Here is a 22,036-nt window from a genome sequence, read left to right on the forward strand (position 1 = left end):
CCATGAACGAACGTTCTGCACCAGGGTTGAGCCTCAATAACCATTCTAAATTCTGCCTAGATCAATTGAATGTCAGCGGTTAAAGCAGAGGGGGCATAATCCAGGGAAATCTAGGCAATTTCCAACTCCTGCCGATTTCAACATTTATCCAGCAGAACTTTAAAGCCCCCCCTCCCTTGAAACCAAAGGGATATTGATACTGGCAGCATTGAAACACGATTTCACACGGGGCAAATGAGGGAGGGGGAAAAAGCACAATCCTGTTCATCGGGGCTTTTCGTTTCCATTTTATTTTTGCCTTCCAAATAACAAAACAAACAATGAAAATAAATAAATAAATAAATAAATAAATAACCATCACAGGACATCAATTGGAATGTAGCTTCATGCACAGGTAACACCAATGATTAAATAAGCAGCATCTGAAATGACTGTATGACCTTCCTTGTCTTACATTCAATTTGCATTCCTCTACATTTATACACAGACACTTAAAACTCTCTCTCTATCTGGACATGCATTGCATTCTCTAATAGGCATTGCATATTTCTGGACACTCAAAAGGGAGGCTGGGGCAGAATCTGTGGGGAGCATCTCTTGGGTGAAAACGTCCAACCAGAGGAACACCTGGGACATTTAATTTTGTGCTGTTAAGATGAAGACCATGATGATCTGCAGGCGGCCGATGGGATTACAGCACAATCGCATCTTTCGCAGAGTTTCAATTCCAAGGGTTTTGTGTATACCACAAAGGTCGCACATACCCAGCCCCCTGGAGCTGCCCCAGCTGGCAAGTGAGGGGGAGAAACTGCAGGACTCCTAGAGGGGGTGCGCTGAGCAGGCCTTGCCCCCCAAGCAAGGTGGAGAACTCAAAAGCTCTTTTCATTTGGGGTTACCTTTTAAGATCTCCACCTTGCGTGAGGGAGCGGGGTTGGCAAGGCCTGCTCAATGCACCACTTCTGGAAGGCCAGAGATGCTCGTGGAAGATCTCACCGGACCTCAGATTTCCCTGCGAGATCTTGCAAGAGCATCCCAGAGCTAGCGCACTGTCTGGGTCTTGGCCCCATCAAGCAAGGCTTAAATGCTCTTTCTGTAGTGGGTAACCACAAAAGGACCTGGTGCAAAAAACGCTTTGGAGCTCTCCCCTTTGCTTGGATTTAACCTGCGCAATTTCAACTGCATATGGTTGAAATTGTGCAGGTTAAATGCACACAAGATGCCACTGTACTGTATTTAACATTATGTGGCACCTTCACTACTACAAAATAAAAAAATTCCTTCCAGTAGCACCTTAGAGACCAACTAAGTTTGTTATTGGTATGAGCTTTTGTGTGCATGCACACTTCTTCAGATACTACTACAATCGTACCTTGGAAGACAAACGGAATCCGCCCTGCAAGTCCGTTCGACTTCCAAAATGTTTGAAAACCAAAGCGCAGTTTCTTATTGGCTGCAAGAAGCCCCTGCAAACAATCGGAAGCCACAGATGCCCCGTCAGACGTTCAAAAACTGCAACACTCACTTCCGGGTTTCGATCGTTCAGGAGCCAAGGCGTTTAAGATCCAAGGTACGACTGTACAGGCAAGTTATGGCAGACTGACTATACATCCTTCTAACATATTTATTCTACAACACGACTCTGTTTTATAAAGTTCCAGGAACTTTTAGTAGAACACAACGATAACAAACTTTTCTTATTTAAATGCTTTTGCATATCTGACATCTTCCCATTTAAATGGCATTCTACAATAGGAATGTTTAATTCCAATTTGATCGTTGCCTCCCACTTTTTTGAGTTGCCACCGGGAGATGTTCCTTGCAGACTGCGCCTGCCACCAAACAGCTGAGAGGGATGACATTTGCCCAGTAAATGTCTTTGCCTAATTCCTTTCTCTAAAAAGGACCCAAAATGGGTGGTTTAAATTCTTCAACTCCTTTAGCAGCTCTCTAGTGTTGCTTGCGGACCAGTCCCCACAGGCTTTACATTCAGAATACCCAACTAACCCTTCCTACAAATTGCTCAGCATGCAATGGGTACATTCCTAGAGCCAAGATACAAATGGCATTCAAACGTGTGCTTGCAAAGGGAAACACATTTCAAACTGTGTGTGTAAACTGCAACACAGGATAATGGTGGACAGGGAAAAGCTTAAACCCGGCTTCCTCAACCTTGGCCCTCCAGATGTTTTGAGACTACAATTCCCAGCATCCCTGACCACTGGTCCTGCTAGCTAGGGATCATGGGAGTTGCAGGCCTGGCTTTAAGCACACAAACACTCCTGCCTCTCTGCTCTTTCCTTGTTAAATGGGCAGGCTGGACTCAACAATGGGAATATCAAGGCAGAAGCATTACAGATGCTCAGGAACAATTCTTTTGCGCTATCCATATTCCTCTGGGTACTTACCTTCTGTTTCAGAATCAGTTTACCCCAAAACTCCCTCCATTTTTATTTTATTTTTTATATAAATAGATAACAAAGAATTAGAAAGTCAGAGATCGGTCACACCTTAGGAAGCCTAACAGGTAAAGAGAATAACTTCAAGGCTAGGACCGTTGTTAGAAAGGGCAAAACCTGTGGAAAAAACAAGAGCCCAGTGGTGGGTTTTAATTCCCTGACCCTCCATGGCTAGAGGACCACCTGGGGCAGCTGTAGAAAGACATAGGAAAAGTTCAACATGCACAGGTGAGGAGGGAGGGCTTCCTGTCTGCCCCACCCAAAGGCACTGCGCCTTTAACTGCAGGTAGGGAATCTACAAGTGCAGATGTGGTGGTGGTGGGGTTTGGTGGGGAGGAGCTCATTGGATGTTTTCCAACTCTACAGTTCTACCACAAAGGATCTGAGTAACCCTAACCCTTTCCCTGCCAGCTGTAAGTCAGCACCCAGCCACTCTAAACTGCTTGTCCACCTGGAGAACAGGGAGGAAGACCAGTTTTGAATGAGTAAGAAGCTGTCAAGGAAAGAGTAAAACAGCCAGTTCTCCCCTGAGAACTGACTGCCACTCCTCCTGACTGCAGCTTTTCCTGAACAGACAGACAGACAAAGGGGTGGAGATCACATAACCACAATGATCTGCCCTGTGGCTTTTAAAGTCAGAGGTTTTGAAAGAGGCACAAAAAGAGTAACTCGGAAGTATTAAATATATTCTAGAGCAGCAGATCCCAAAGTGGGTAGGATGACCCCTGGGGGCAGTGGCATCTCCTGGGGCAAGGGGGTGGCAGGGGGCGCTGGAGGTGTAAATGGCAAGCAGACTTTGAAAAGCTGGTCTCACTGGATCCAGTTCATCAGTTCTGTTGAATCAATTTAACTACATAGCGATTTTCCCTAGTGGGTCATGCAAACCTCTATTCTGGAATAATGCTTTTCATGGGGAGGGGGCAGTGGGGGTTGAATTTATGGAGCCAAGGGGGCAGCGGCCTGAAAAATATTTGGGAATCGCTGCACTTCAGCATTCAAGGACCTTGTCTGAAGTCGGGTCAGCCTCAGAGCAGAAGTGGGCAATGCTAATGTGACCTAAGTGAGCCTTCCCCAACCTGGTGCCCTCCAGATCAGAAGACTGAAGATGATCATCAAAGGGGGGGAATGGAGGGCAGGCTAATCTTAAGAACACACACACACACACCCCTGCCAAGTCTCCCTCTCGGAAGATTACGTTTTGCAGGAAGTGTTTCAGACAGGGGAAGGCTTCTGTGTGTCGCTCACAGACAAACACAGCGGGATTTACTCCAAAGTAAACTTGCAGAGCTCTGTGATGCCAGAGAGCTAAGAGGCCCAGCTAGCTGCCCAAGAGCTCTAAAGCCTCTGCTTGTGATATGCAACTGAGTTCTGGGCAGATCTGTGTGGTGCTGGCTCCTGGAGAGTTGCCAGAGACTTGTGGATCTGTCCGGGAGTAATCTGGGGTCCAGTTATCGTGGTCTGCCTGACGGATTCATCCCGAGAGCCATCCCATGTCTGAAAAACCTGCAACACCCTCACCCCATTCTGAGGAAATTCAGTGAGAGGGTGGGTGGGGAGGACTACCTTTGGGACACAGTTTTAGGTTTTGGGCACGCCCGCTGCAGACTTCTCGTCTCCAGAATCATCCTCGTCCTTGGACTCTCCCGAGTCATTGGACTCCTTGGGGCTGTCCTGGGTCTCTGCCTTCTTGTCCTTCCGGATCGCCACTGTGCTGGCCGAGAACCCCTTGAAGCCAGCCAGGGGGCTTGAGGAGAAGGGGTAGCCCAGGCCGAACGCACTGCTGCTGCTGCTGCTGACGGTGCTCAGGCGGGTCTCTTCCCCTTCCAGCAATTTTCTGCAGGGGCAAAAACACACAAACCACGTCAGAACAACACTACGGATCTCTCAAGATCCACCACTGGTTCCCAAAGTGGGTGGTGGCGCCCCCTGGGGGCCGTGGTGTAAGGGAGTTATTAATCCAGAAACACAGAGAAGATTCCAGAACAGTTGTACATAAGTGGGAGTGGCACTCTGAGCACGCGCAGCTTCAGCTGGAAGCGCTGATAAAAAGAGAACTTTTGTTTTAGCTTTTTGCAGACAACTGACCAACAAATGCTGTCTGCAAACTGCTTCATCCGATGTTTTTAAACAGAGGTGGGCTAGCCATCTGTCATGGATTCTTTGGCTGAGATTCCTGCATTGCAGGAGGTTGGACTAGATGACTCTCAGGGTCCCTTCCAGCTATACCATTTGATAATTCAATGATTTGTGCAGGGGACGTTCCTGATGGATGGTTTCCCCACCCCCACCCCAAAATTAGCATGAGTTTATGTGGGGCCTGCATGTTGGAGACCAAAACGTTGATGCCCAGCCTGCGTTTCTACCCCAAACAGCCCAAAGAATGGAACAACAGGTGAGCAGGAAGGGGGAGATGGTCCTCCTACCTGTACGCTGCTATTTCAATATCCAGAGCCATCTTCACATTCAACAGGTCCTGGTACTCCCGCAGGTGACGGGCCATCTCCCCCTTGGTTGTCCTCAGGGCATTTTCCAGCTGGCTGATGGTCTCCTGAAATGTATCACAATTTCTACGTAACATCAAATACCTGTAGCACTTTAAAGCATAACAAGGAAGGCGGATCCCCATCCCCGAGGTGCTGCCAATCAAAACCAGCCTTCCCCAATCAGGTGCTCTCCAACTGTGGACTCCAGCTGTGGACTACATATCCCATTAGCCTCAGCCAACTGCACTAGATCCTGGGAACTGTAGTCTAACCTTCCTGCATACGCTAAGATGAGGCTGGCTGGTTGTCAGAGGAAAGAACAGGACAGGGTGGCAGAGACAGGCATGGGGGGATGTGATCATGAGCTGTGGGCAGGGGGACTGTCTGGAAAAAGCGGATTTTAAGGAGAAAGGTGTGCAGAACTTTGGGACAGCAAGCGAGAATTGACAGAGGAAGAGCAGGGCTTGGAGAATGGAGTTCATTGTCAGGGAGAAGATGGGGAAATAAGGGCAGAAGGAAAACAATAGACAAGTAAAATCATGGACAATCTTTACAAATGTTCCCTGTGGAGCACAACTCAACATTGAGGTCTTTAGGACAAAAAAGGCAGCAGGCAGAGAGTTATGCAGGTTAACTTAAAGAGGCAGCTGGAAAACGACCAAACCACGGTTTGTTAACGCCTCTTAGCTCAACAAACCGTGGCTTCCGTGTAACGCACCTGCAAGTCACGCATCTCTTTGTTGCTCCTCTCCTCGGCCTCCTGCAGCTGCCTCTCCAGGGACTCGTTGGCTCCGCGCAGGGACTCGATCTCGATGTTCCGGGCTTGCAGCTGCCGGCGATATTCGGAAATCTCCTCCTTGGCCTGGCGGATGCTGTCGCTGCTGCGAGCTGCCTCTTCAGTGAAGTTGGCAAACTTGGATTTGTACCACTCCTCAGCAGACTGCTGGTTCCGGGCGGACAGGACTTCGTATTGGGTGCGGATCTCTTTCAAGGCAGCTGTGAGGTCAGGCTTGCTCATGTCGATCTCGACGGAGACCTGGAGGGGAACAGATAGACGGAAGGCCCTCAGCGGCAGGAAGAGGTCCACTCTTCCTAATGAGAGGCCCTGGGAATCTGCTCTATTTATTATGATGGTGGCTGGGATTGCAGTTATTATCATGCTTTACGATTACATGCTTTATGATTACAGTCATATCCTCTTTTCCCTCCAAGGAGTTTAAGGTGAGATCCGTGTGGATAAGCTCAGATTTTCACTAATATATGCATTCCTAAATACACTTTCCTCCATTGTATGTATTTTGGTGAACATAACTTAGAGAACTGCAAGGCAAAATTCAGAGAGGTGCAAATTTCAATGGGTGGGTGTTGGCATATTTAGGCTGGCATATTGTTTCAGAAACGGTTACCTGGGCAATTTCACCTTTAACTGTGAACAGAATTAAATTTCTTCCAGAGGTCAAGAATGCCCCCGCTAACCCCTCCTGTTTCCAACAGGGCTTGCCAGATTGGCTGCTCTGAGGCTTGGTGCTTCCAAGGAACTGAAACGCCCCCACCCCTAGGGAAGGGGGAAGCTGCCTTTATGAAGACCTTGGTCCACTGAGCTCAGTGTGGTTTCGTGAGGAGGTTTCCAGAGACATTTCCAGCCCTACTCGGAGATGCTGCCTGGAGCTGACCCTGGGACCTTCTGCATGCAGCCACTGGGCTACCAAGGAGCGGGGGAGGGGCACCTGGCACTCAGCAAGGGGTGATCTCCGCTGACCTGCAGCCTCAAAGCTGGGAGAAAGGCTGGTCGGTCTTCACATGTGCTTCAGGAGCCAGCAGAGTTGCCACAGCCAGGGATCTGATGTCAAAGCCTGAGCAAATGTCTCATGAGGACGTAAGAAGCGCCTGCTGGATCAGGCCAACCTAGTCCAGCATCCTGTTCTCACAGGGGCCAGCCCGATGCTCCAGTGGGAAACCTGCAAACAGGATCCGAGCACAAGAGCAACTCTTCCCCCGTGGCTTCCAGGAACTGGTATTCTGAAGCACTGCTGCCTCCAGCTGTAGAGGAACAGCACAGCCATAGTCTCTTGTTGCTGCTCTCCAAACTCCACTCCCAATAAGCTGCAGACAGCCCTGTTCACCATGTATCTAACCCAGGACTCCCAAGTCCCACCGCTCCCAGCCAGCATGGCCAATGGTCACTGCTAGGCCACAGTACACTACATCTGGAAGGCACCACTTTTTTTCCAAGTCCACTTCAACCTGCAGCCACAACCACACCCTGCAGCAGTGAGTTCCACTGATCAGCTGACACTTGAAGCCGCACTCGGTCAAACAATTCACTGCGTACCCCTAGAGGGCAGGAGTTGTGCTCGCAAGCACACAATCCATGTCGCTTCCCAACTGTACAGAAGAAGGTAAGAAGAGCCAGGTTGCTGGATCAGACCAAAGGCCCACTGAGTCCTCTGCACCTGTGGACGATGTCCACGAACTGCTACATCTGGCAGCAGCAACCAATTCCCCCAAATAACTGCACCGTGCGCAAAGAAGCTTTAGCTTGCCCTGACTCTCACACGCAATTCCTTTAAAGCGCAACGTTCCTTCTCAAAGAATTCCAGACACTGAAGTTTACTCCTTACAGAGTTACAGTTCCTGGCAACCCCGAAAAAACTACACTGCCCACAATTCTATGAGGAGGCAAAACTTGCCTTAACTGTTCTTTAAATGAATCGTGTGTAGGCAGACAATGGTAACTGGCTAACCTCAAGTCCTAGTATTATGCTAAGAGGAGTAAAATTAGGCCCACAATATGTCCAGGTTTTCCCGGACACATCTGGGAATCGGGCTTGAAAATGGCACAAAGGTGGATTTTTGCTGAATTTGCAAAATGTGCAGGAAAACCCAGACACGTGGCAAGTAGGGTTATTTAAAAAAAATATATCCCAAAATTTATTTAAAAGCGCAAAAATGTTTCTATTTTTTGGAGGGGGGGGTATTCGCAGAAAAAGCTCAACAACTCCATCTGGATTTTCACTTTGGGGGAAATGGAAACCCTAAGTAAACTTCTCTCCATCCATCTACTTTGTCCACACAATGGTTAGTTTTCTAAATCTTTCACGCGGATCCTTGGAAGCGCCTCCTAGGATGTAGCCTTGACTCTTGGGAAAAGAGTGAGACTAGAACTCAGGGACATTCAGTGAAGTTAAATGCTGGAAGACAGATAAGAAAGAGTATTTCTTTAAACAGTAGGACACAGCTAAACTAGGGGCACTCTCTCCCACAGGAGGCAGGAATGGCCACCAACCTAGATGGCTTTCAAAGTCAAGGAGGAGAAGGCCACCGATGGCGATGCTCTGTCTCCACAGTTACAATTTCTGGAAACAGCAGGAGGGGAGAGGGCTTTTGTGCGCAAATCCTACGTGCAGGTTTCCCAAAAGGGGCATCTGAGTCAGAACAGGATATTGAACTAGATGGACCACTGGCCTGATCCAGATCAGAAGGCTCTTCTTACCTCCTCAAGCAGGACATTTTGGGCGCTGCTTTCACTACATTCACCTTCCCGCCTCCACCATCATGTCCTTTAGACAGGAGTGTACACCCGATGCCCTCCACTTTGCGCACACGATGCTGGACCAGACAGAGGCGCCGCCCCCGCCGCGCCCCCTCACCTGCGCCCCCTGGAGCTCGGCCTGCAGCTCGGCCACCTCCTGGTCGTGGACGTGGCGCAGGAAGGCGATCTCGTCCAGGAGCGCCTCCACCTTCTTCTCCAGCTCCAGGCGGGCCAGGGCGGCGCGGTCGGCGTCCTTGCGCGCGTCGCGCAGCGCCAGCTCGGCCTCCTGGCGCCGCGCCGCCTCGCGGGCCGCCTGCTCGCGCAGCCCCTGGAGGGCGCGGCCCAGCTGCTGGCTCTCCAGCGCCGCCTGGTCGCCGTCGTGGCGCAGCGCCTCCACCTGCGAGCGCAGCTCGCGCACCTCCTGCTCGTACAGCGCCTGCAGCCGCGACGGCTCGGCCTGCCGCTGCCGCAGCGCCGCCACCTCGGCCTCCAGCAGCCGGTTGTGCTGCTCCAGCTGGTGCACCTTCTCGATGTAGCTGACGAAGCGGTCGTTGAGGCCCTGCAGCTGCTCCTTCTCGTTGGTGCGCACGATCTTCAGCTCGTTGCTCAGCGCGCTCGGCCCCGACGCCCCGACGCCGCCGCCCCGCAGCGCCTCCAGGTGGTCCAGCGAGCTGCTCGGCGCCGGCAGCTTCCGATACGACGACGAGAAGGCCGAGGGGCCCGCGGCCCCCGACGCCCCCGCCCGGCCCGCCGTCGAGCCGTACGCCAGGCTGCGGCCCGCGAAGGCCTTCTTGCCGTAGAGCAGCTCCCGGCTGTAGCTCATGGCCGCGGCTGCGAGGGGCGTCGGGGCGCCGCGAAGGGGGCGATCCTGCCGGAGGGAGGAGGGTCGCGGCGCCGGCGGAGGCTCTTCGACAGCGGGCGGGGAGCGCGGCACGCCGGGGCTTTTATCGCCGGGCCGGCGCCAATCCTAGCGGCGCAGCGGCGACAAAGTCACGTCGGGCAGCCAATTGCAAAGGCGAGGAGGGGGGCGCAGGGGGGGGAGGAGGAGGATTTTTCTCGCCGGCTGCCGCCGCCAAGAGCTTCATCAGCAAATGTGGCCGCGGAGATCAGCCCTGACCGAGCCCCGAAATCTAGATGGGGCGGGGGTGTCGTGGCAGGAGGCGGACGAGCCCTCGGGTCTCCCCACGCGGCTGCGTTGCGAAAGGCGGATCGGGCCCCGAGGCGGAGCATCGGGGGCTCCCTTACCGAATCAGGCTACGTTGGTGCCCCTAGCGCAGTGTCCTCTGCTCTCCCGGCTTGCACAACGGGGGTTGTCCATCCCGGGCTGCACCTGCCTGCCTGCAAAGCCGCTGCTCTCCCGCTGAGCTGTGGTCCCTCCAGGGCACCCAAGACTTGACGCCCAGTGATCCTTTGCATAGCGTTGCTCTGGCAGTGATAATAGCGTGGCAGGGATTAGTAATATTCCCAAGGGAACCTGCTTGTAGTTGCCACTTTCCTGCCGAGCATCGGAGCTCCCCTAAAGCCCTGCTGGGACACAGGCAACAAGCTGGTCCTGATTTCCTGCTGGTCCCGATTTCCTCCTTCTCCCAAGAGCTGCCAGCCGGGTGCCTCTGATATGTTCCGGGGAGGCAGGAATCCTGCCTGTTAAATGTTCTTTCAGACTTACAGTTTGATCCTCTCCATCCCCTTCTTTGCTCATCTCAAGAAAACAGAGCCATGTGTAGTGCATCTGAGCATGTACAGAGTGTTGTTCCCACATCACCTATGGCTTGCTTCCACGTTAGGTTTACACAAGCACAAGCTGTCTCTACACATGTACAAATGTATGTGTGAAACGCTTGATTTGGCCACCCAGCTGTTGTGCACACAGACTGTACAAACATCTGTAGTCTGTTCCCAGGTGCTTAGAATGGAGCTGGGGGCATGTGGAAGGGAGGTGGCAAAGTCCCAATATACTACCAGCATGTGCCTAAGAGATGCCCCCAGCCCTTTTCCATGGGGCAGCAGGACCAAGGACATTGCCTGCCCCATCTTTCCATTGATGTGCCAACTAGTCAGCCAGGTTTTCCCTACTCACAAAACTGTCGGGAACCACTCCTGAGGTCTGAGAAGCCAGGGCCACCCAGGGGATTCCGCCATCACCCGTCCCCTGGGATGTGCCTTAGAAGCCTTTGCCCTGGGCTGCCAAATTCCTCCAGGATCTGCCGCTGGTTTTGCCCTGAATGTGCTAAAGGCCGTTTGTGGCCACCCAGTGGAGCTGAATGCCGGGAGATTGAGGGCAGATGAAGTCCTTCTTTACACTGTTGTTGTTGTTTAGACGTTTAGTGGTGTCCGACTCTTCGTGACCCCCTGGACCAGAGCACGCCAGGCACTCCTGTCCTCCACTGCCTCCCGCAGTTTGGTCAAACTCATGCTGGTAACTTCGAGAACACTGTCCCACCATCTCGTCCTCTGTCGTCCCCTTCTGCTTGTGCCCTCAATCTTTCTCAACCTCAGGGTCTTTTCCAGGGAGTCTTCTCTTCTCATGAGGTGGCCAAAGTCTTGAAGCCTCAGCTTTAGGATCTGTCCTTCCAGTGAGCACTCAGGGCTGATTTCCTTAAGAATGGAGAGGTTTGATCTTCTTGCAGTCCATGGGACTCTCAAGAGTCTCCTCCAGCACCAGAATTCAAAAGCATCCATTCTTCGGCGATCAGCCTTCTTTATGGTCCAGCTCTCACTTCCATACATCACTACTGGGAAAACCATAGCTTTTACTATACGGACCTTTGTCAGCAAGGTGATGTCTCTGCTTTTTAAGATGCTGTCTGGGTTTGTCATTGCTTTTCTCCCAAGAAGCAGGCGTCTTTTAATTTCGTGGCTGCTGTCACCATCTACAGTGATCATGGAGCCCAAGAAAGTAAAATCTCTCACTGCCTCCATTTCTTCCCCTTCTATTTGCCAGGAGGTGATGGGACCAGTGGCCATGATCTTCGTTTTTTTGATGTTGAGCTTCAAACCATATTTTGTGCTCTCCTCTTTCACCCTCATTAAAAGGTTCTCTAATTCCTCCTCACTATGGAACCCACACCTGCAGGAGGCACTAATGGCCATAGCTGTCAACATTTCCCTTTTTAAAAGGGAAATTCCCTTATTTCAAATAGGATTCCTTGCAAGAAAAGGGAAAAGATGACAGCTATGCTGATGGTCACCAAACTAGGGGGCTTTAATAGAGGTGGAGAGGGCCTGGCTACAAGCCATGATGTCTGTGCTTTGTCTCCACTGTCAGAGACAGTAAATCCTTCTGAATATTAGTTGCTGGAAACCACAGGAAGGGAGAAGTTTCTTGTGCTTGGATCCTGTTGCAGGTTTCTCATTGGGGCACCTGGTCAGCCCCTGGGAGAACAGGATGCTGGACCAGATGGGCCACTGGCCTGGTCTGATGTTCTTCGCCCTTGCAGAGCCTGCTGGTGTCACTGTGTGCGTGTTTAATCTGTGGCCCATTGTAGCTCCCCATGTCCACAGGATCAGAGGAAAGATCCTGGGGGGGAGGAGGGGTGTTTTCTTCTTTTTGTGTGTGAGTGACTACAAATGATTTTACCATGCAACCAAGAAATCAATACTATTTAAAAACGAGGGTGAAAAGATGGCTTCTTCACATCCTGCTTCCCTGCAGCGGCCGATGGTGCCTCCCCCACCCCCCACGGCCCAGCACCATCTGTCCCTTCCCCATTTAATTTCCTCCTCTTTGTGCAATAAATCAATGCTCCTTTCAAGAAGGCATCTAAAGCCTGGCTTTGGTGAGGGGGGGGGGGAGGGTTTAGCTAATGCTGAATCAGCCGTATCCGTTTGCACCTGCTCATTCTGGCCGGAGCCTGGCCGGGGTGTGGAGGGGATGGACCAGTGATTTAATGGGCTGGAAAGCCAGAGAGCTCCTTGTTCCTTGGAATGGAAAAGTCCAAGTGAGGAAGTCTCATTGCAAGGAGACATGGCGGAACGGCAGCTTAACTCTCCCACCTTCCACAGCCACCCTCGTCTCCCCCTCGCCCCCCCGAGGCAGGGCATACCCAGGTGCTTGTGGGCCCATATCTGTCCATATCCTTGGGGCCCCTAGAGTCACCCCTCCCTGATGAAATTAGGCTCAGCGGAAGTGTTTTCTGGTAGCCCAGGGTATGTGTGCTCTGCATTTCATATATAATATTAGTATATTTCTATTACAGTGGTACCTCGGGTTAAGAACTTAATTTGTTCTGGAGGTCTGTTCTTAACCTGAAACTGTTCTTAACCTGAGGTACCACTTTAGCTAATGGGGCCTCCTGCTGCCACCGCACAATTTCTGTTCTCATTCTGAAGCAAAGTTCTTAACCCGAGGTACTATTTCTGGGTTAGTGGCGTCTGTAACATGAAGTGTCTGTAACCCGAGGTACCACTGTATTCACGTTTTTGGTAAGCCATTTAGATCACTGGCTGTTTTAAAAAGCAGGATATACATAATTTAAATCAGCATTATTATTATCCTCTCACTGGAAGCTGGGGCCACTTCTTATTTTTTATATTTAATAAGTGAGGGAAAGAATTCCAGCTTTGAACCAAGAGATTTTCTTTTTAGGGGGGAGAGAGAGAGAGTCAAAAATACAGAAGCAAGATACCAGGAACCAGACATGACCCCGTCCGCTGTCAAGTTGATGAATCTAAAAAGCATCAAAAGTGGATGTTGAAACAGCTTTGTTCAGCAGGGCAGGAAAATAAACTGCAGTGAGAGGGCAAAAGGATGAACTCGGCTATGTTTGGAATCCTGGTGCAGTTTCTGTGTGGAAAAGGCACCTGGAGCATCTTCCTGGAGCGCTGAGTGACTAAGCAGGAGGGGCAGATGGTGGGGTCTTAGCGAGCATTGATGGGCTGGCCAGAGGGTCATTCCACATGGGATGAATCATTTGCAAACTATTAGACCAGGCTTTGCCAAACTACTCCCATTGGCCCAGCCAGCACGGGGGCTGATGGGTGTTCTAGTTAATAATAATAATAATAATAATAATAATAATAATAATAATAATAATAATAATTTATTATTTATACCCCGCCCATCTGGCTGAGTTTCCCCAGCCACTCTGGGTGGCTTCCAACAGAGTATTAAAATACAATAGTCTATTAAACATTAAAAGCTTCCCTAAACAGGGCTGCCTTCAGATGTCTTCTAAATGTCAGTTGCTTTTCTCTTTGACATCTGGGTGTTCCACAGAGCGGGTGCCACTACCGAGAAGGCTCTCTGCCTGGTTCCCTGTAACTTGGCTTCGCATAGCGAGGGAACACCAGAAAGCCCTTTGCACTGGACCTCAGTGTCCGGGTTGAATGATGGGGGTGGAGACGCTCCTTCATCTAGAGGGCACAGGTTGGCAAAGGTAGATGCAATATACTTCTTTGATTTCTTTTAAAAACAGCGCCTGGAAAGTTGCGCAATACATACTGATTTAAATTAAGTACCAGGCAATCCCAAACTGGTATTCTGTGGACCACTAGTGGGGTCCCTAAGCTTCATTAAGGTGACCCATGGCATGTCTACATTAAATTGTATTTTTAATTGCATTTTAATTGCTTCCTTTATTTCTAATATTGTGCATCTTAAGCACACTGCTTTATGGAAGTGAGTCACGGGTAACTTACAACCATCAGGAGCGACGCCTCAATGCCTTCCACATGCGCTGAGTCAGGAAGATTTTGGGCATCACCATGGCAGGACAGTGTCAAACAGAGACGTGCTCCCCCAAGCCCACATTCCCAACATGTTTGCAGTCCTGTCTCAGCGACATCTATTCTGGCCTGGTCATGTTCTCATGCTGGCAGAATTCCCAAGGACGAGATCTACGGGGGGCTGAGTTTAGGCATTAGGCCAGTTTGCAGACCATCTCTGCATTACAGAGATATCTGCAAACATGACTTGAAGGCTAGCAACACCTGCCATGTGGGAATCCCTTGCAGACGTCCGAGGTGGCTGGAGACAGGTCATGTATGCATAGCAGTGACCACAGGATGAATGACCACTGGGAGGAGCGCAGAGAAAGAACACACTATGCACCAGCTAGTTAGCTGCTGGAACAAGATCACAGAAGGGAATCTGGGATATTTGCCGGGTGCTAATGGCAGAAGTCTAGATCTCCCTTTGTCTTGGATGTGACGCACTGAGATTTGACCTTGGAAGAATGGCAGATGAAGGTGATAGACTACATGGGATTGGCAGAAATGACTGGCAGAATCCGAGACCAGGGAAGAGAGACGGCAGAAGAAGATTGGAAGAAATTTAAAGACTATCTTAGGAAACATTGCAAAATTAATGAATGTTAGCATGACGATGGGTTAGAAACTAAGTGGTTTTCAGCTGAAAGGGTTATGTAAAAAGAAAAGAAAGGTTAGAAATTTACTGAAAATTAAGGGAGAGGATTTGCTGAACGAATAATTAGAAATGGGGATACAGAAAGGGGAGGTATGAGGAGGTCAGGGAAGTAAGTTTAAGAAAATAAGGGATTGAAATTATACTTGTTCTTTTTTGTTTGTGTATTGTTTGTTTGTTTTGTTATTATATAATCTCTGAAAATTTAATAAATATCTTATAAAAAAAGAGAGATTTGCCCTTGTGTGCAGAAATCGAAAGTGGTGTCTTAGAGGATTTTGGATTACAACAGAAAAATAAAGAAGAAGAAAACTAAAAATATTTCACACAGAACTACAATGGACTAACCTGCCTGCTTGCTAAACTAATTCAGAGGCTGCTAAAAATGAAGGATCAACATCGGAAATGTTTTATTTGGAATAGTTGGACTAATTAAGAAATGCAGTATGATATTAGATCATCACTCCCCAAACTTCAGAGCATGGGAAGTCACCCAAAAGAAATACAATTTGGCATTGAATATTTGGCTTTTAAAAAAACTGTATTATAATTTGGAATGTTTTAATGTGGTTTTTATTGGATTGCTAAAATGGAAAATTTAATAAATAATACATTTTTTAAAAGAGAGAAAAGATACACCATGGTGCAGCACATGGGACACCTTCACGTGCCCCAGCTGCAACAAAACATGTCTCTCCCGTATTGGTCTCTGCAGCCACAGCAAGCGCCGCAACCTCCCAACAGCTCAGTCTCACCCCCAAAGGTGCACCCCTCCATTGTCTGCCAGGACAGACGAATGCCAACCATACGTATTTTATTGCATTACAGTTTGAATTCTATGGAATGCAAATAGTAATACAATAAGATACAGCATAAGCAATAAAAGAAGCAAATTTGAATTCAGTTAAAATCATACAGCTAGATGCATACAGCTAGGGCATACATACAACTGCTGCAACAGGCAGAAGAATCGCCAGCAATTTTCAGGTGATCCACGGGGCGGGGGAGGGGCAAGGTTTGTGAGGCAAAAAGGGCACTTCAGCACAATAGTTTTTATCAGCTGGGTGGCTTGGGGGAGAGGGAAGTCTAGCTCTGCTGCTATATCAGACTCCCACTACCACAACTATTTTCCCCCATTGGAGGAATCGCAGAATTGTAGAGTTGGAAAAGACCTCAGGGGACATTGAATTCAGCTCCCTGCAATATGGGCAGGTAGCCATTCAACATCTTTTTAAAAACCTCGAATGAAAGAAGAAGAGAGTCGGTTCCACAGTCAAACAGCTTTTACCACCATAAAGATCTCCCAGATGTCCTTTCTTGAATCCATTGCTTTGGGTCCTGCTCTCTGGAGCATCCCTTAAGTTACTTATCTTTCCAGTGCACAGTGGCGTAGCGTGGGGGGTGCAGGGGGGGCCGGCAGCACCGGGTGCAACATCAGGGGGGGCGCGCGCTCGCACTCGCAGTTCTCTGCCCCTACCTGGCTCACTCTCTCTCACTGCAGTGCTGGCTGTGCGAATCCGATCCGAGCCGCCGGGTCGCCGCCCACTGTGGAGGGGGGGGTGCCAGGCGTGCGGTGCGGAGAGAGAGCGAGGGACTATCTGGGGGAGGGACAGTGCAGTGGCCGCCCAGCGCAGCGCTGAGCACAGGAGAGAACCACACCAGACCAGACCAGACAGCAGCAAGAAGAAGCTGGCAGCGGCGGCAGGTTAGGGGTTAGGGGGCGCAAATTACTTGCCTTGCCCCGGGTGCTGACAACCCACGCTACGCCGCTGCCAGTGCAGCTAGGGAAAATGTATAAAACTAGCTCAAACATGTGTTGGAAGTGTAAGGAAAAGGAGGGGACATTTTACCACATGTGGTGGGATTGTAATGAAATTTAAAAAAATTGGGAAATGATATACAATGAATTGAAGAAAATGTTCCATCTAACATTTGCTAAGAAACCTGAAGCATTTCTGTTGGGGATTGTATGGAAAGACCTGTCAAGGAAGTTGAAAATTATCTTCATGTGTGCGACAATGGCGGCGAGAGGATGGAAGAACAAGGAAACCCCAGCTAAAGAACATCGCCAAGAGATACTGATGGACTATGCAGAACTGGCAAAATTGACACACAAATTACGGGACAAGGATAACTGTGACTTTAAAGATGAATGGGAACCTTTTACAAAGTATTTAAAGAAGCAACAAAGTGAACTGGACTCCTTGGATAAACACTCACAAACTTTTTATTGATAATAACCAGTCAGATAAATGAAGGATTCATACAATTCTGTAACATGCAGAGAATAGCATCTATAGAGAAAACAAGAGATTGGAACTGAGGGAAGTCAGGCAGGGAGGGGGGTTATGGGGGGAGGGGGAAATGGGGAATTAAGGATGATATGTTTTAAGATATTATGTTTTGTTTAAATTCCTAATAAAATTTTTTTAAAAAAAATTACTTATATTTCCAATCGCAGCAACCAAAATGTTCAGTTATATAGTGGAGATCCCTAATTCTCCTCTCTTGCGCTGCACATAATAAAGGCCTTTTTGTTTCATTCCCCTTGCTATTTCTAGTTCAGTGATTAGTTTTTCTATCAGCCATACATTGATTTTTTTACACCATGTGATCAATGGCAAACCCTCTAAGAATTCCCAGAATCTAGCAATTAGTAGCCTATTGCAAGCAATCTTAGTATAGCAATGTTAAGCAATCTCTGTCACTTCCAAAAAGCAAAAAAAAAAAAAAAAAAGGAGAGGAGGGGCAGAGAAAAAGAGGGACATGATTGACTTCCTTTAGTAATGTTCTCCTTTGAAGTGTTTGAGATAATTGGTTAACTTTGCTGCATTAAATGTGCCTTCTGCAGTTGACAGCCTTTGTAATGTTTTATTTTGAAATCGTTAAGATAATATTTTAGATCCCTGTTAATTATGCTGCTCTGAATGCATAGTTTATACTTAGCTTCATCCAGTAATGTTTTATTCTGGATTTTTTTGTTTGATGTTTTAATGTGTTATCAACTGCTTTGAGATTTTTTCTTAAAAATATATAATTTACTGTTATTTTTCCATGTATAAGACTATATTCTTTCCCAATTTTTTTGAAGTTTAAAATTGGGGGTCGTCTTATACACAGAATGTTGCAATTAAATATTTCTTAATTTTGGGCTCAAAAAATAGGGGTCATCTTATACATGGGGCTGTCTTATAGATGGGAAAATACGGGTGTATATAAAGTGATATAGAAATGAAATGAATAATAATATCAGTCCTAAAACAAATGTGAGGAATCCCACAAAGGGTGTTGTGTCTTCTGTTGGAGTGCAGTGCCCCCTTCTGGTTTACTAGGGAGAGTTTGCCTTTCTTAACTGCAATTTGTACGTTGAAGGGGAAAGGTTTCTGTTTTTGCTTGGTATTAGATGCTCTGCTCTGTTCCAGCTTGTTGAAGAAAGACTTGCAGCTTCTGTCAAGCTGTTCGAAGAACAGGAAATCTCTGCTCCTTTGCAGCTGGTCGCCCTTTCCTCCTCTTTCCTAAAACAATTATTTTAATCTCATTTATTTCCTTGCTGTTTCTGAAAGATGTAACATCCTTTTCAGTCTTAGTATTATGTGGCATCGTGCATTTTTGAGATATGGTGAGTGAGGCCTTCAAAGAGATTTGTGACACATAGTTTATCGTTGAGGGAAATTGCAGTCAAACATGAGTGCATGAAGACTAACAACCTGCAGTCCTAGCAGTGTACTGCTTCTTGATTTTGTATGTTTAAACCCTTCTGTTAGGAGCTCGCTCCTGCTGGAGAGAGTGCAAAGACCTCCATTTTGAATCCAGGCCCCCAGCTAATTCTGTTATTATTTATGCTGCTGCCGCTGCACGTGGGTGACGGGGATTCATATTTTCCTCCCACAATCTTGAGCAGGTACTTTGGAATTTCTTGGACAATTTCAGCATAAAGCACAAATGGCCCTGCATTCACGAGAAAGATGAGACCCCAAAACTAGTCCTTCATGGCAGCATTAGATTAAATCTTTTAACTTTACCTTCCCCCTAACAAGTCCTTTGCTCAATGCACCGGCTCTGGTCTACAGAAAACAACTTGTCTGTGAAAAAAATGACATTTTTCTTTCCCCCCAGCAGGTGATGCTGCAGTCTGCTATTTACGCATGTCCGGGTAAGAACACCAGGCCTGCATTTTTCAGGGGCTGAGCCAGCTGGCAGCTTCTGTTCTGGCCAGGAAACCTCCTCCAAACAGAGCACTAGTCAGGGATTCCTGTTCTAGCAGAGGCAAAAGTGTGGACCTGCCAGGCAGCAGAAAATGCCTAGAGTGAGCAAGGCGACCTCCAATTGGTGTGCTTAAAAATATCTGGATATTCTGGGAAAGGTTTGAGTTCCATTCATGTCAACACCTGACTTGGCCAACCTGGTGCTCTCCAGGTGTTCTGGACAACCCCTTCCATCAGCCACAACTGGAACCCAGTTGTGGGACTTGTTGTCCAAAATCTGGAGGTTGCAGGAGGCAGGTGTACATGGAGTGAGCTTGGTGAGCATCTTATTGGACCAGGAAACTTTCAGTGCTGGTTTGAAGATCTTGCTCTGAACCATCAGTGTCCAATACAGTTCCCTGCATCCAAGCAATTGCAACCATGTTGTTTATTGTCAACATTCATCAGGCAGCACCAGGGAGCTGCTGGTTGGCTTGTAGGATTTCATGAGTTGAAATCACCAGTCTAATTTTCTGGGCAGGGCAGCACGTTGGGCTCGTTCCTCTGGAGCTCGCAACTAATTATTAAAGACAGACCGTGGGCACAATCCTGCAACCACCACAGCCAGAAGAGGGCCTGCTGCCTAGCTTGACATTCCCAGATGCAGCAAGAAAAGAGGGAGAGCAGCTGCAGCCAGTGTGGTGTAGTGGTTAATAGCGGTGGACTCGTAATCTGGGGAACCGGGTTCACTTCCCTGTTCCTCCACCTGCAGCTGCAGAGTGACCATGGGCCAGTCACACTTCTCTGAAGTCTCTCAGCCCCACTCACCTCACAGAGTGTTTGTTGTGGGGGAGGAAGGGAAAGGAGAATGTTAGCCTCTTTGAGACTCCTGAAGGGGAGTGAAAGGCGGGATATCAAATCCAAACTCCTCCTCCTCCTCCTCCTCCTCCTCCTTCTCCCGCTCTGGGGTCCACTGCTCATTTATTCAAACTCCAATTAATTAGTGTAATTAATTCAACAAACCTGATAAACTTGATCCAGTGGGGCCAGCTTTTCAAAGTCTGATAGTCTCCAGCCTCCTGCTGCCACCCCCTGACTCTTAGTACCCTGCCCCCGAGTGATCCCACTGCCCCCCAAGGGTTGCTACCAGCCTCTTTGGGAACCACTGCTTTAAGCAGCCATCTTCTTCAAAGAGAAGACTGTCCTGTGAGGATGTGTGGGCACGTGATATGGGGCCTTGAGGCATTATTGTGTAACAAAACCAGTGGCAACTGCAGCCAATTCACCCGGGGTTAGCGGCTGCTGGTTTTTGTCCTCACCTGTTCCAGCAGAGACTGCTCCATTGGGGCAAATAGGGTACTGCCTCACCAACCTCTGCCTGCCCTCCACCACACCTCACCTTGTCTATCTCCTTGTTGACAATGGATCCAGGGTCCAGCACTGCCTGCTACCGGCTTCCTTCTCCTCAGCCTTGCCATTGCCTTTTTAGAACTCAGCAGGGAGGAGGCGGATGGGGACAAAACCAGCAGAGTTGCCTCTGCCCAATATTGGCTCCAGCCGTCCTTTGATCTGGCTCCACCTGCAGTTGTCCTCCTGGCCTCACAGTGAGAACAGCCTCCACTGGCCTGGCCTGAAAAGCTTCCCTGGGAGTTGCAGGGCAGTGGTGACGGCGCTCGGCCCAGCACAAAGAAGGAGACTCCTAGGGAAAGCAGACGCAGTGCTGCTGGCATTGCAGGGCATTGAACTAGATTAGGCACGTCCAAGAGGTAGATTGTGATCTACTGGTAGATCAGTGGACGTCTGTGGTAGATCACTGGCTCCCCCCAAAAGAAGCTGTACAAGGTTTGCTCCCCTAAAAAAAGCTCAGCATTTTTGCCCTGCACCCCCAAAAGACACGGCTTCCCCCCTCCTAGTTCTGTGATGTTATGATGCTCTCTTCATTGTCCTCGGGGGACACCACAGGAGGGGGGCTTCTGGGGGGCAGAAGGCCCCTCATCCAGGGGCCCTGGCCATGATGGCTGTGCTCTGCTTCGCTTCTCACTACCAGTTGCTGGAAACTGTCGGAGGGAAAGTACTGTTCTTTTGCAAAGTTTGCCCCCATGGGCTTCCCATGGGCATCTGGGTGGCCACTGTGTGAACAGGATCCTGGACTACGTGGGCTGTTGGCCTGGCCAACAGGTTCTTCTTACATGTGTTCTTATGTCCCACCTGTCCTGGCCCTGGCTCTGTCTATGGTACCCATGAATCAGCCATCAATTGTTTGCACACAGAGCCAGTGTGGTGTAGTGGTTAAGAGCGGTTGACTCGTAATCTGGTGAACCGGGTTCGCGTCTCTGCTCCTCCACTTGCAGCTGCTGGGTGACCTTGGGCTAGTCATGCTTCTCTGAAGTCTCTCAGCCCCACTCACCTCACAGAGTGTTTGTTGTGGGGGAGGAAGGGAAAGGAGAATGTGAGCCGCTTTGAGACTCCTTTGGGTCATGATAAAGCGGGATATCAATTCCTCCTCCTCCTCCTCCTCCTCCTCCTCCTCCTCCTCTTCTTCTTCTTCTTCTTCTTCTTCTTCTTCTTCTTCTTCTTCTTCTTCTTCTCTGTCAGCTCCTGAATGATTTAAAAATTAGTTGCAAAGAATATTAGGAGGAGTGGAAAGATCAAAAAGCCGGATAGTTTTGAAAGGAACTGTGCCACTAACAGCTTAACATGAGCGAATGGTGGGGAAAAAAAAGTTATTCAAGGCTGCATCAGCGGAAGTCGAGTGTCCACATTGAGGGAAGTCATAGTCCCACTCTAGTCTGCCTTGGTGAGATGCCACCTGGAGTCCTGTGTCCAGTTCTGGGCATCACAATTTAAGAAGGATATTGACAAGCTGGAACGTGTGTAGAGGAGAGCAACCAAGATGGTCAATGGCCAAGACTTATGAGGAATGGTTGAGGGAGATGGGGATATTTAGACTGGAGAATAGAATTATTATTATTATTGTTATTATTATTATTATTATTATTATTATTATTATTTGTACCCCA

General features: G+C 48.8%; 1 protein-coding gene and 1 long non-coding RNA gene across 2 annotated transcripts; one reads left to right on the forward strand and one right to left on the reverse strand.

Annotated features, from left to right (window-relative positions):
* Positions 1-3,210: 3,210 nt before the first annotated feature.
* LOC309376300 (low molecular weight neuronal intermediate filament-like) lies at positions 3,211-9,691 on the reverse strand. Its single transcript, XM_081922560.1, has 4 exons — positions 8,590-9,691; positions 5,658-5,975; positions 4,880-5,004; positions 3,211-4,290 (listed from the first exon to the last, which is right to left on the reverse strand). The coding sequence occupies exons 1-4, from the start codon at positions 9,292-9,294 to the stop codon at positions 4,035-4,037; spliced, it is 1,404 nt and encodes a 467-aa protein (XP_081778686.1). The 5' UTR covers positions 9,295-9,691; the 3' UTR covers positions 3,211-4,034.
* Positions 9,692-15,068: 5,377 nt separating this feature from the next.
* LOC309374900 lies at positions 15,069-17,689 on the forward strand. The gene is made up of 2 exons (XR_014170757.1): positions 15,069-16,216; positions 17,294-17,689. It is a non-coding gene; the product is annotated as an uncharacterized lncRNA (long non-coding RNA).
* The last annotated feature ends 4,347 nt before the right edge of the window (positions 17,690-22,036 follow it).

Source organism: Podarcis melisellensis (genome assembly GCF_964234715.1).
Source record: "Podarcis melisellensis genome assembly, chromosome: 8".
NCBI lineage: Eukaryota > Metazoa > Chordata > Lepidosauria > Squamata > Lacertidae > Podarcis > Podarcis melisellensis.